The following is a 12,549-nucleotide window of genomic DNA, read 5'->3' as shown; positions in this document are numbered from 1 at the left end:
AACGGACTTGTTATATGTTTACACATCGAATCTTACATGTATTTAGACATATGGATTGAAATATGTATTGGAATACATAATATGTGTAATGAAGAAACGGGAAAGTGGGCCGAGGATATGTCACAGCTTGTGGGTCGCTTAGTAAAGATTAAATAAGTAAGGGTCTTAAAATATTCTTTGGAGTATTACGTACTCGTGTGTCAACCAATATCAGGACGCTTTGCATCGCGGACGATGAATTTATCTTGGCACTCTTGAGATGGAGTAAATGACATTTAGGTGCTCTCATCAAACGTCATAAGAACGACAAATGTGCAGATGTATTTGATGGCAAGTTGGATATAGAATCAATTAAAGATAAGACAATGTTCTTATAATGTCGAGATAAAATCAGTGTCATGATGAAGGAGAGAATTTAAAAATTTAAGAATGTAATACATTCAGAAATCTAAAAATATAATATGTTAAATAAATGAGAAGAGAATATATTATACGAAATAATATCCCCAAAATATTTTAAAGATTTAAATTATTCTATTAACATCAAATTATAAAAAAAAAATTAATTTTTAATTGCTTAATGTTTTTTATTTTTTTATATTTTCAGAATTACTGATTTATTATTTATTTTAAATATATTATTTATATGTAATTAATAACTTATTTCCAAGAAATATAAATAATTTAAGTAGTGAAAAAAGATTAAAAAGTTTTAGAATTAAATGTTAATTTCAAAAAACTATGAAGTGTATATGAAGATTTCATTAAATATAATCAGAATTATATTGTTCAAGAACAAAATCTTAAAAGTATGTGCTTCTCGTTCTCTACGTTGGAAGAAGTTTCAAGTGTTTCTCGAGACTCGCGAAATAATTAGACTGCCTCTTGCGAGTTCACCTTTGCCTCGACTATTCGCGTGCGCTTCCAAAGAAAAATAATGAAAATTCCGTGTTCGCGTGCTCTTACCCCGACATCAAGGTCGAGCTGGTTAGGATTTCTACATAATTAAAGTTGACTAATGACCTTGCTAATGGTGCGCATGCTTATGTTTCTCGACACAGATGCAAATATCGAAGTGCATAACGCGATTTGCTCGACGTTGCGTAACATCACTTGTAATTTCCATGGTTTAGAAATCTGTATATCCGTCCATCCTTCTGTCAATTATTACGACGGTGGCTACGAGACGTGGCACAAAAAAAAAATACGTGTTTGTAACAATCGCGCCTGTTACATCGCGCATCTATTCGCTTCGATAGGGTGATTCCGGGGAACGAGAAGCAGGGTGATGCGTCGCTTTCAGTTGGCCCGGGTATCCAGGGTTCGTCGCCATAGCGACACCCGAGCCATGGCTAACCACCCCGTTCTACACTATAGTCGGATGTAGACCGCGTAGGTTGAAAAATCTGAACGACGCGCCCTAATTAATCCGCTGATGCACAATTCAATTTGCACTCTCGTTAAAAGTTACACAAGACATAATCTAGATAATGAGTTTACGTGTCGTATAGGCAAGGTAAATGATTATTTTTGGTATCAAAGTGCAACAACAAAATTATGGCTCAACAAAAAAAATCTTAATCTGATAGACAAATTTATACAGAGTTAATGTAACAATGTAATAATGAATAACAGTAAATGATATATACTGTATAATATAAATTAATTATTTTATATTAGTGATTTTAATTGAATAATAAATAAAACACGTGATTATATATATGTATTAAAATAAGAGTCATGGGGGAAAAATTATAATGCTTTTTATATCAAGTTTATACAATCTTAAGATTTATTTCAATATATACAAAACATTGCTTCGTATTAATGGAGGCTATGCGCGCTGGCTTTCTTGCAAAAGCTCCTCCACTCTTTTATATTATCACTCAGTCAATTCGGACAATACGGAAGAATAGCAGTGAGATAATAATGATTGTCCGAATATTGTAGAGCGGGTCGTAATGCTCGCGCGCGTATATACTCCCACATTCAACGTACAAATATATAGAAACACGCAATTCGCATGGATTCCGATCATTAGCGCGTTCTTTACGCCGATTCTTACGAGTGTACCTCATTCAGATGACGATCCACTTGCGGGATCCTAGGGGAGAGATCGTGCACGAGTCCCACACGTTGCGATTTATTTATTGGTAATTTTATATCCGCGGAAAATTACGTGCGTCGGAAGCGAATAAAAATAAACCGACGCCCTCTTTTTCTTCAATTTGGAGCTTTTGGAGCTTTTCTAGTTCAGTCTTATAATTTTGCGTTCGCGCAATTCGGATATTCATAAAATACAAATCAGTCCAGACCGATTTACCGTACGATCACAAGTGTGTGACTAGAAATCGATTCCGTTATTTGTAGATTGTAATTGATATAATTATAACGGAATTATTATGTAAATCTCTGATTATAACTCTGATCAATTAAGTCGTGTGGATTAAGATACTCAATTGCAAGAAGCAAGCGATGAACTTGGCAACCGAGTCGTCGCTAAAAGCCCGTTTCACATGTTGTTATCCGCGGGGGCTTGTGGGCGTTTTAATGCGAGATCGTTAACGAAAGTCTATTATATAACCGTTGGAATCGCAACGTGCATGCAATATTACGCTGTACCTATATCACCGTTACGAAATGGCGTAACTAATTGTACAAACGGAACCTCTATGCGCTACACCATAAACTGCTACAAGAATATATGTGTACTATATTTGCCTACATATATACGTACACACATATATGTATGTACATGTCTAGCACGAATGCGAATACATACCTAATCCATGTAAATGTATCTACATTTGTGTGATTTACATCTTGTTGTTAACGATATTTCCGATAATCGCCGATCTCGCGTTGTGACCCTTATATTCGGCTATGCTAGATTCTTAAACGTTTTCAGCGCTTGTTTTCTCGATATGAATACCTATTGTGATAAAAATTTTGAAAGATAGAACGACACATCTTTTTTAATTTACGTAGCAATTAATTTTTCTCCCCATTTTCCAATTATTAATTATTATTGGAATAAAAATGGATTGTTTCCGAAAATATTTTCACGAACTACGCTACGTTTGGAGTTATGATCTCCAGTCTAGGAATCCCTGGATTATACAGTCTTCTTGTTTCCTTATTTTTTGCCTAACAATCGCGATTACACTAACAATAAATATACATATAATATAAACAGAAACGAATTTCAGATTTGAATGATATACAAAATATATTTAAATGACTGTTTAACCTCGCGCTTAATTGCGCATAAGGCATCACTAAGACCATCGGTTTACCGAATGAACGACTGACTAACGCAAAAATCATATGCCGGTATTATTGTCTCTATAGTCTCTATATTAGTACATCAAGCTAATTATCAGCTTACCAACATTCTTTCGATCGCAAACTTTCTCTCTCTCTCTCTCTCTCTCTCTCTTTCTCTCTCTCTCTAGATATTTATATATCACATTTATACTTAATTGCTAGAGCATCTTATAATCAAGAGACATCTCACTTTTGGTTCGAATTCTTAAAATAACATAATAAACATAGAGATAATACTTGAGAGACCGAAATGTCTAAACATCTTTATGACATTTTTTGCATTATTAACTTTTTTGGGAATATTAATTGCGAATTATATCATTTTTTTCAACACCAATATTAATACAAATGTCATTGTCTCTCGAATTTTTCCGCAATCTTTATTCTTACTCATTAAAGAAGTTCGTCAGTAATTGGTCCGCTTGTGATTAGCGTTTCGATACTCTGGAAACATCGCTGGAACAGAATTGCGTACCGCTTTCTTCGCGGCACACTCTTCGAATGAGTTTTTCCGGAAAGTGTCTCTCTCGGCTAGGTAGCTCCAGCTGATTATTTGGCACGTCTGTACGAGGTCGGCATGTAAAAGCTGCCCATTCGGAACTTAATTGGCTCCTCCTGGGTGACCCGAAGGCACGGCTCGCTGGAAGTTCTCACTATCTCTCACATGTCCTCCGTGCTGAAGCTGCCGATCAGACCCGACTCTGTGTCTATGTTAGAGTCGCATTGCATCACCCACTCCCATATCCTCTTGGTGACGACCTTCTGGTCCACCGTAGTCTCCAGGCCGTAACTGTTAAGCAACTTTCTCAGCTTGTTCTTGTTCTCGTCCACGTTGTGCCTGTCGTCCAATATGGTGTCAAGATAGAGCAGGCTGTCGCCTCGCCTGGCGAGGCTCTCGCTGACATCGACCGACGTCGACGTCGCACTGTGGCTGATCTTACTGACACACCACGAGTCCTTTAGGTACTTGTTGATCTCGGTCACGTGAGGCCTCTTCTCGGGCTTGTGCTCGAATGCTCGCCTGAAATATCGCAGTAACCTGGGAGTAAAGCGACGGAAGGTCGGTGGGATCTTGGTGGTGCGTCGCTTCAACCATCTTTGGAAGGCCGAGTAGTCTGGATCTTGGATTGGATCGGCGCTCTGCCACGGCGGGTTGCCGGTCAGACACACGAAGAGGACAATGCCAAACTGCCAGCAGTCCGAGCTCCTCTTGCAAGCGTACCTCTCGTTCTTGATGATCTCGTGAATCTCGGGAGGTTGGAACGGCACCCAAGTGCAACGGATCTTATTCACGAGGACGCCCTCGCGTTTTGTGCAGCCGAAGTCGCATAGCTTCACCTTGCTCATGTCCTGCGCGAACACTAGCACGTTCTCTAGCTTGATATCACGATGGGCCAGCTGTTTCGAGTGGATGAAATCGAGGGCTGAGGCAAGCTGGCCAGCGATTCTCTTACAGGCATCCTCGCTGAGTCCGCCCGCTTTCACGTTGCCAGCGAGATCGCCGTAGGGCGCGTATTCCTGCGCGAAGACGAAACATTTCTCCGCCTTAAAGGCGACTGTGTATGAGCAGAGTATGTTGGGGTGCGGGCTTAGGTGGTACGAATAATGAAACTCTCGCAAGAAGTCCTTCTCCGACGTGAGTTCTTGATGAACCGCTTTCAGGACCACCCTTGTCTGGGTCGCCCTGTGCGTTGCCAGAAGGACCTTCGCGAAGCTACCCTCACCCAGAGTCTTCTCCACATTGTATTCCTTCGATAACTCCAGTTCCTCAAGAGGCACCTCTTGAATTTTGTGGATGCCTGATTCTTTCTTCTCGTGCAGCTTCATCTGAAACAAAAAAAATATACGAGGTTATTTTAGACGGATTAATTTTTCTATTTTTGAATGTAGAGAGATAGCATAAATATATGGCAAGCGATTTTTTTTTAGATATTTTAATATTATTGTATTATTATTTGAATTTATTGTAATCTATTTTCGTTGTCATTGCAACAGAAAAACAGTCTTTTTAGTTCTTGTTATTTTTATCCCTGTATAGAGACGTAACAGAGACTGGCATATTTGTCCTTGCCATTTTCGTTTTGTATAGACCGCCTCCACGTCGAGACCGGAAATTAGAATTTCATCTGTCCACATTGAAGGACGTCAACATTGATTTCATACTTGGATAACTCTCTGTCAAAGGAATATTATCTTCGTCCCGTGGGAACAATGCATTCCAGGCATATACAACGCCTACAATCGTCAACGCGACAAACGTACGACCATATTCAGAAACGTTCCCACGCTTCCTTCCGCAAAAAGATAATATTCACACTTCTTCCCCGATCGTGCAACGCGCGTTCTAGTTCATAAATAGCAACGCGTAGATCAATCGCGGTTCTAGAATATGATACATCGCGAACACGTGCGATATTGTGGGCCGCGCGAGGTGGAAGCCGTCTGAAGAAAGATTGTCCCGATGACGTAACCATTCCTTAAAGTGAAAATACACATCTTTCCTCAAAATCTTTTTTTTTTTTTGTAAAGAAAGAAAATTTATGAGCCTTCAAAAATCTGATTATTTTTACTGGTAATATTTTAATAGAAAAAAAATTATACTAAATTCTTATGTTTTTAATATAAAGTAAATTTATTCTATATAATTGTTATTTTAAAGTTAATATCTAAAATTGCATGCCTCTCTGTCTGAACTTTATGAGAAAAGCTGATGTGCGATTTAAATTTTGACATAGAAAATGCGATTACAAATGGATTCAAGGAATCTACAGTTGAAAGCAATGTACTGAGAACTTTATACAACATATATATCACGAAATCGTGTATTTTCGCCGGTAAAGTGCGCAAACTAGAGCTTATCGGAATCCATCTGTTGTTGTTGCATAACGGCAATTTTAAGCAGACATTGATCTATCTAACGATACTCCTTGCGGTTTTGGGCACCGTTTCTCTTCCAGCCACGTTCGCCGCGTGATCTCGCACGTGCGTCATCAAAAACGCCGTGCTGCATTTACTATCTCGTAAATGAAATCGTGTGTTATGTTCTCCCTCGATTTTACGATCACGCGTCTCGAGAATAGATAATTTTGTTGGTAGAGCGGCAGGAGGAGTTTTTGGAACATCGCCACTGGAGATAGCGCGATTCTCGTTTCTTTCGCGCGCACCACTATGATGCTTTTCCTCTCCCGTTTCCGTTGAAAAGAGCTGCACTCTCGCGGTACAGCGGAAAGCCTGAGAGACTCGGGCCGGAGGGTGGCCGGGTGAACCCAGGACATTTAGACCCTCGCTAGATCAATAGCGAGAACCGTTCACGCTTTGGTCGACGGCGCGCGAGTCTGGTCGGCGCCGAATCCCAAAACTTTCCAAGCTTGCACGCGAATTTTGTTTTCGCGACATCGTGTCACGTACTTGTCGATTTTTCACCCAATTTATCGCTATTATAACGAGAAATAAGGCAGAATCGAATGTGTTACAAAATTGTACGCGAATGGTAAAAGATGTATATATAAATGGCAGATCGATAGAGTTTTCTTTATTTTGGGCGAGTTGAGGATAATTCAAAATGTTATATATTTAGTTTACATTAAAATATAATTTAAATGAATTTTTTTTTTAAAGCTAGATGGACAGAAATAGACTGAAAATATAATAAATTGTTAATTCTTTTTTTACGCCATTCAACACATATAATCAGTTCAAGTTTTTAAAAATACAGAAATTAATATTTGTGAAATTTTGATATATTCATATTATTTATTATTAAGATTCGTTTTATAATATATTATTATTTATTTGATCTGATACGAAACAATCTGATAATGAAAGTGTACATCCTGATTTTTAGAAAAGATTTAAGGGTTAACGAGCTAAGTTATATATTCTTAATAATTTCGAAAGATTGCGTTTGTTGTCAAGCTGCAACACGCAGATCATTAAGAGACATCTACAATTTCACGAAAACAAACATCGTTCGTTTAATGAATGAACATTTATCTACTTCGGGTCGTTCCATAAATTTCTGGAGATCTGAGACACAACGTAAATGTCGTTATATGACGAAATGAATGCAGTATGACGCGACAGACTTCGTGGGTGGCGTGGTCGTGTATATTTTAATAACGCGATATATCATATTGGGTACGCGATGAAGATTCATATCGAAAGCTTTCTCTCATTTTAATTATTTACGAGATACGCGAATTACGTGTCCTCGCCTCGTAGGTGTATGTGTAGTTGCTGTGTGAGCATTGTAAATGTCGCTATTTATAGGTTCAAATGTCGTATGTCATAATGACTTTAATTTTAACAAATTGTAGATAACGCTGTCTCTCGTTTTTCTATTTTCTGTTCATTGTTGTGTGTCACGGTTATTTTTTCACAATACCACCGGTTCCGACCGGTTAATTCTGACAAGTCTCAGAGGCGCAGGTATATATTTAGCATTTATGTTTACTGGGCACTCTATTTTAATACACGCGACTTAGCGGCGTTATACTTTGGTGTGCGTGCGTGCGTGCGTGCGTGCGTGCGTGCATACCGTGTATTTAATGAAGCAATTTGGTCGACACGTATATAGAAATCAACTCATACGCGCCACAAGTGTCGCCGGCGATCGTCTATATTAAGTCTTTAACAAATTAAACGTTTGTAAAAATATAGTGCTATAATCAATTATAATAATAATTTCTCATGGTTTGTTGATAATTCATTATATTTTTTTTGCATTTGTTATTTTTTTTATTGCGATACGTTTTAATAACAATTCACAAACATCGTCAAGTATAGCATAATTTTCGAAAACATAATTTTTATAATATAACTTCAACTCTCAGCAAGTGTAGAGTCTTTCGATATCCTTTTATATAAAAAAAAACTAATTTCAATATTAACAATTTTTAAATTAAGTATATAAGATTTCTCTATAAGACCCAACAGTTTTTGCTGAGAATTAAAGTATCGGCACAGCCGTGTAAATTAAAGTTACGCAGTTACAAGTGATAACACGATAACAGATACGTACCACGGCGATAAAATTCGCTTGACAATCGACAGAAACGTCACTTCACTCTGGTACACTGCAGGTGTTCAACGTATGCATATATCGATAAATGCGCGTGTAAATCACTCTTGCTCGACTAAATTCCGATTAACGTGTCCTCGTTTACATCTTCATATCGCGATGAGTCCTGACACGCGCGTGTGTCGTCTGCTCATAAGTGTCACAAATGCCGAATCAGCGCGCGTAGTAGGAATTATGTCAACCGTGTCCTCTGACAATTTCGCTCTCGGAGCAGGTGGTGTCACTTGGGAGACGGGCACAGAAATAGAGACTCCGGTGGCGAGGTACGACGATACGACGACCGTTCGGTCACATTTTCCGTGCTGCGCGTGTCTCAAACGTCTGGAGCGTCGTGACGCTCCGCGTCGCTTTTATAGACCCCGGTCGGCGGGCGCGCAGACGTAGTTTGTAAAAGGGTGCGGGACACACGACGACGTCGGTTGTAGGACGAGCGTAACGCCGTGTCGCGCGACGGCAGCTTTTTTTAACGAGCGCATTATGCGAATCGACGAGTCGCGTCGTTTTACGATGAGGCGGACACTTCGATAAATAGAGGAAGTTACCTGGGACGGGATACACCGCAGAATTCTTCCACGTGCCGGCCGTTGATCGATTGTGCGCTATCCTTAGTCACGAATTGCCATATTCGCATTCGGATAAAAAAAAAATTCTATCTTGCCGCGATCAAATTGTCGATTTATGCTAATCGCAGGAGAATAGTAAATATTAATTGTATGCACTATAGTGGGAGTTCTTTTTTATTTTGTTTATGATTAAATCGCTCCCGTTAATTTTCCGTGACCGAATACATTGCTCGCACGTGTTCGATAATAACGCATTCTCGAGATTTAGGAGCAAGGACTCGATAACTATTCACGAGTATCAAGAATTCCTGCGAGCTAAAGCGATGCGCGCAAAATGATAAGCGAAGCCTTATATAGAAGTTGCGACCTATAACATTTTTTTTCTTATTGACGTACAGGGACGAAGGAGAATAAATAATATCCATCTTTTATTCTTTCAAGTTGCTCCTTATTGTCTGCCTGGCTGTGAATTTTGCTTTGCATAAAGCCATTTTGGTATACCAGTCGAATTCGCGCAAAGTATATTTTTGTACCTGCACGAATGGATTATTGACACGAACCGACTTAAAGTGAATTTATTGACTTTCCGCCGTCAGTTTAATATTCCAGCTTCCATGAATATAAAGCCAAATAAGAGAGGATCGTCACGTGACACTGTAATGATCAACTTCACCTTTGTAATTTATTATTACTTTTATATTCTCTTGTACGCGTTGTTGTTTTAAAAAGTTTTAATTATTGCTATCTATAATCGGAAATGATTTGAATGTAAAGGATTGTGAAATATCCCGAATTTATTACAAATTTATACCCAAGCAGAACAGCAGGTCACATTATCGTCAAAATGACGTTAAAATGAATCATAACTGAATCATAACTTATCGATATAACTTTTAATAATTATTTTGATGATTCATGATGACTTGTTGTTCTGCTTGGATTCGTACTCTTGCGGATACGTTTTAATCGATATTACTTTCTTAAATTCACCGTCACAGACGTTGTTAAATAATACAGATTACGCGTTCGTCACGAATCCGAATTTACACCTGAAAGTATTTTTAAAATGTATGTCAAGTATACGGAGAGCCCATAGAGATGTTCGACTGTGTACAGCCGGATATTAAAGAGATATAAATAAGAAAAACGGTCGTGCGAGGGAAGTAAGTGTAAGTGCAAGTTATTGTGTAATCACATGACGATGAATAGGCTCGCATATTCCCTAATTCGTAAATTACGCGAAAGATCTTGACGTCGGCAAATTTCGAGAAACGGAGAGAATCTAGGGTGCACAGGAATATGTTGGCGTCATCGAACTCGTGTTTACGTGTATATGTATCTTATAATGTGTCCCTTGCTGAGACAGCAAGTGGAACAACAGGGTTGATTTATAGACATGGAAATTTCGTGATAACCATATATATGTATATTGATTTAACAAAATTGACTTATTGACAAAAACAGCCTATAAATGTATGATGGAACTTTGTTAAATCTTGCTTCGCGGTAATCCGTTTCTAACTATAATTAGATCTTCGCGGATGCGACTATTATCTATTTTGTGAAGCAACTGACTAATCGTGCAGCACTAGTCTCGTGACGCTTGCCAAGCAGCCACTGAACTTTGAGAACATTTATCATTTGCCGGATGGCTTCTTGCACGATCATTCTTTCGCGTGTGTGAACTTTCGTCATCTAACGATACTTGGAAGTTCACGGGAAAAAGGGTATTAAAATAATTCACATCCTTTATACATCTCAGCTTTATACATCTCACTAAATCCAACTTAAGCTATTCCCGGTAAAGGTATATTTTATGTCAACGTTGAGTAAACAAAGTACACGAGACACCGCCATTAAGGTGGACGTATCTCGAGGGGTTCTTCGAATAGAGTGCACAGTATTGACTGAAAAGCGAATCGGGAACAGAGGCTGGAAAAAAAGGAAAATAAAACTAGCGAGAGGGAAAGAAAGAGGAGGAGAAAAGGATATATAAGGCAGGACTTGTGTCGAAGAGGATTTACCTCCGACATACGTCTGTGAACGTGATCCACCTACGCGAAGGCAAATACATAGATACACATATCGATCTCGCCCACATATGGATCCGCGAGATGAGAGCGATTCAGTCTCGCGTACGCACACAGTAATGGTGCAATTTATGAGTAAAAAGGGACGCGCAAGAAGAGGAGAGCTCACGCGGAGTTGTCACGAATCGGGAGTAGGTATATAATTATCGAGTCGACGCGACGGTTTCGCGGAACGTGGTTGACGAAACATCTATATTGGAGAACCGCGAGATCTTTATCGCAAACTATGGCGCATTTTCAGATATTGAGATCTCCCTTATTCCTTTATATTTTCTCATGTATTTTCTCGCTTTTAGTATTTTCTAGCTGAATTTGACTTGATTTCTCTTAAATAAAATTATGACGAAATTTATGATATACATATAAATTGATTATATCTAGTTTAATATATCTAATGAAGAATTTTTCTGCTTTTTTAAACGTTTTTACCAAGTATATTATGATTTCTGTCGTTGAATTTTGGTGAAATTTTCAGATTAACTTCTTTGTATCTTCACTTCGCAACTTCTAAGAGATTTCGTAACAATGAGATTCTGAGATATTTTGCAGATTCCGCCAACTCGAAGAGTTGATTTAACTTTGGCTTGGTTTAATGGATATCTAAGGACGCCTTTGTTTTTGCCGTTATTTCCAAGCGCATTAATCATTGCAGCTGCAATAAACAAAAATACATAATATACGTATACGTAGCGCGTCACTATTAAAAAAAAAGAAAGCGATTCCGCGAAATTATTGTACGCTGATGTTGAGGTATCTTCTCTTTCTAGCAACTTGGATTTTCCTTGTTGCTTTCCTCAAATTATTTATCTTTCCAATTATTTGTCGACAAGTTTAATCGTAGCTTTAACAACCAGTTATTAGACTATTCCTTTATTAGATTATTTCAGAAAAGTAATAAATAATAGGAAAGATTTTTATTCTCTTTCTGCAAAGATATAGAAAATGGGAAAATATTTTATTTATTTTTAATAATTCCGATTTCTTTCACTTTCATGTACGTAGTATTTTAGTTTTAAAGTCAGTATCCACTGATAATCTTAATGATCCATTTTTAAGAAGACTCCTTTTTGTCCTGTTCTGCATGATTCAGATAAACTTGCGCAGGACTCGATATTTCCTTATTATTGCAGTAGCTGTTTCTCATTTGCGGGAACGACAAACGGCGTATTGGCGCCAGGAGATTATCGTCCGAGGGAAAAGAGCAAACATACGGTTCATGTTGCTTACTTACCTTAACACCGGCAACGTGCGTCAAACCGCCTATTTTTAGTCTTCTCTGTTTTCAGTTAGAACGTTAAGAAAAATCACGGCAGTGCGCATGGAGCAGGTGCCGAAACGCTGCGAATAATAGCAACACGGGTAAAGAGGGTAAGACGACTAATTTAAGAGTCGCGATGTACGCATTATTTTAATGCACCCGATCGAAGGCACTGCACGCTGCACGTGCATCTTCTACCTAAGGGTCATTTGTCGTTTATACATCAGGGAT

The 12,549-nt window shown here is 38.5% G+C and overlaps 1 protein-coding gene across 1 annotated transcript; it reads right to left on the bottom strand.

Moving 5' to 3' along the window:
* Positions 1–1,767: 1,767 nt before the first annotated feature.
* On the bottom strand, positions 1,768–8,741 carry LOC105452198 (serine/threonine-protein kinase SBK1). Its single transcript, XM_011693099.1, has 2 exons — positions 8,348–8,741; positions 1,768–5,154 (listed from the first exon to the last, which is right to left on the bottom strand). Exon 2 carries the CDS (start codon positions 5,152–5,154, stop codon positions 3,988–3,990), a length of 1,167 nt encoding a protein of 388 aa, XP_011691401.1. The 5' UTR covers positions 8,348–8,741; the 3' UTR covers positions 1,768–3,987.
* Between the last annotated feature and the right edge of the window lie 3,808 nt (positions 8,742–12,549).

Source organism: Wasmannia auropunctata, unplaced genomic scaffold (genome assembly GCF_000956235.1).
Source record: "Wasmannia auropunctata unplaced genomic scaffold, wasmannia.A_1.0 LD336036.1, whole genome shotgun sequence".
NCBI lineage: Eukaryota > Metazoa > Arthropoda > Insecta > Hymenoptera > Formicidae > Wasmannia > Wasmannia auropunctata.
This window is presented reverse-complemented; position numbering and strand designations above follow the sequence as displayed.

Bases quoted from the DNA above. Each gene is read 5' to 3' on its own strand.
- LOC105452198 (XM_011693099.1), bottom strand. From the start codon at position 5,154: ATGAAGCTGCACGAGAAGAAAGAATCAGGCATCCACAAAATTCAAGAG.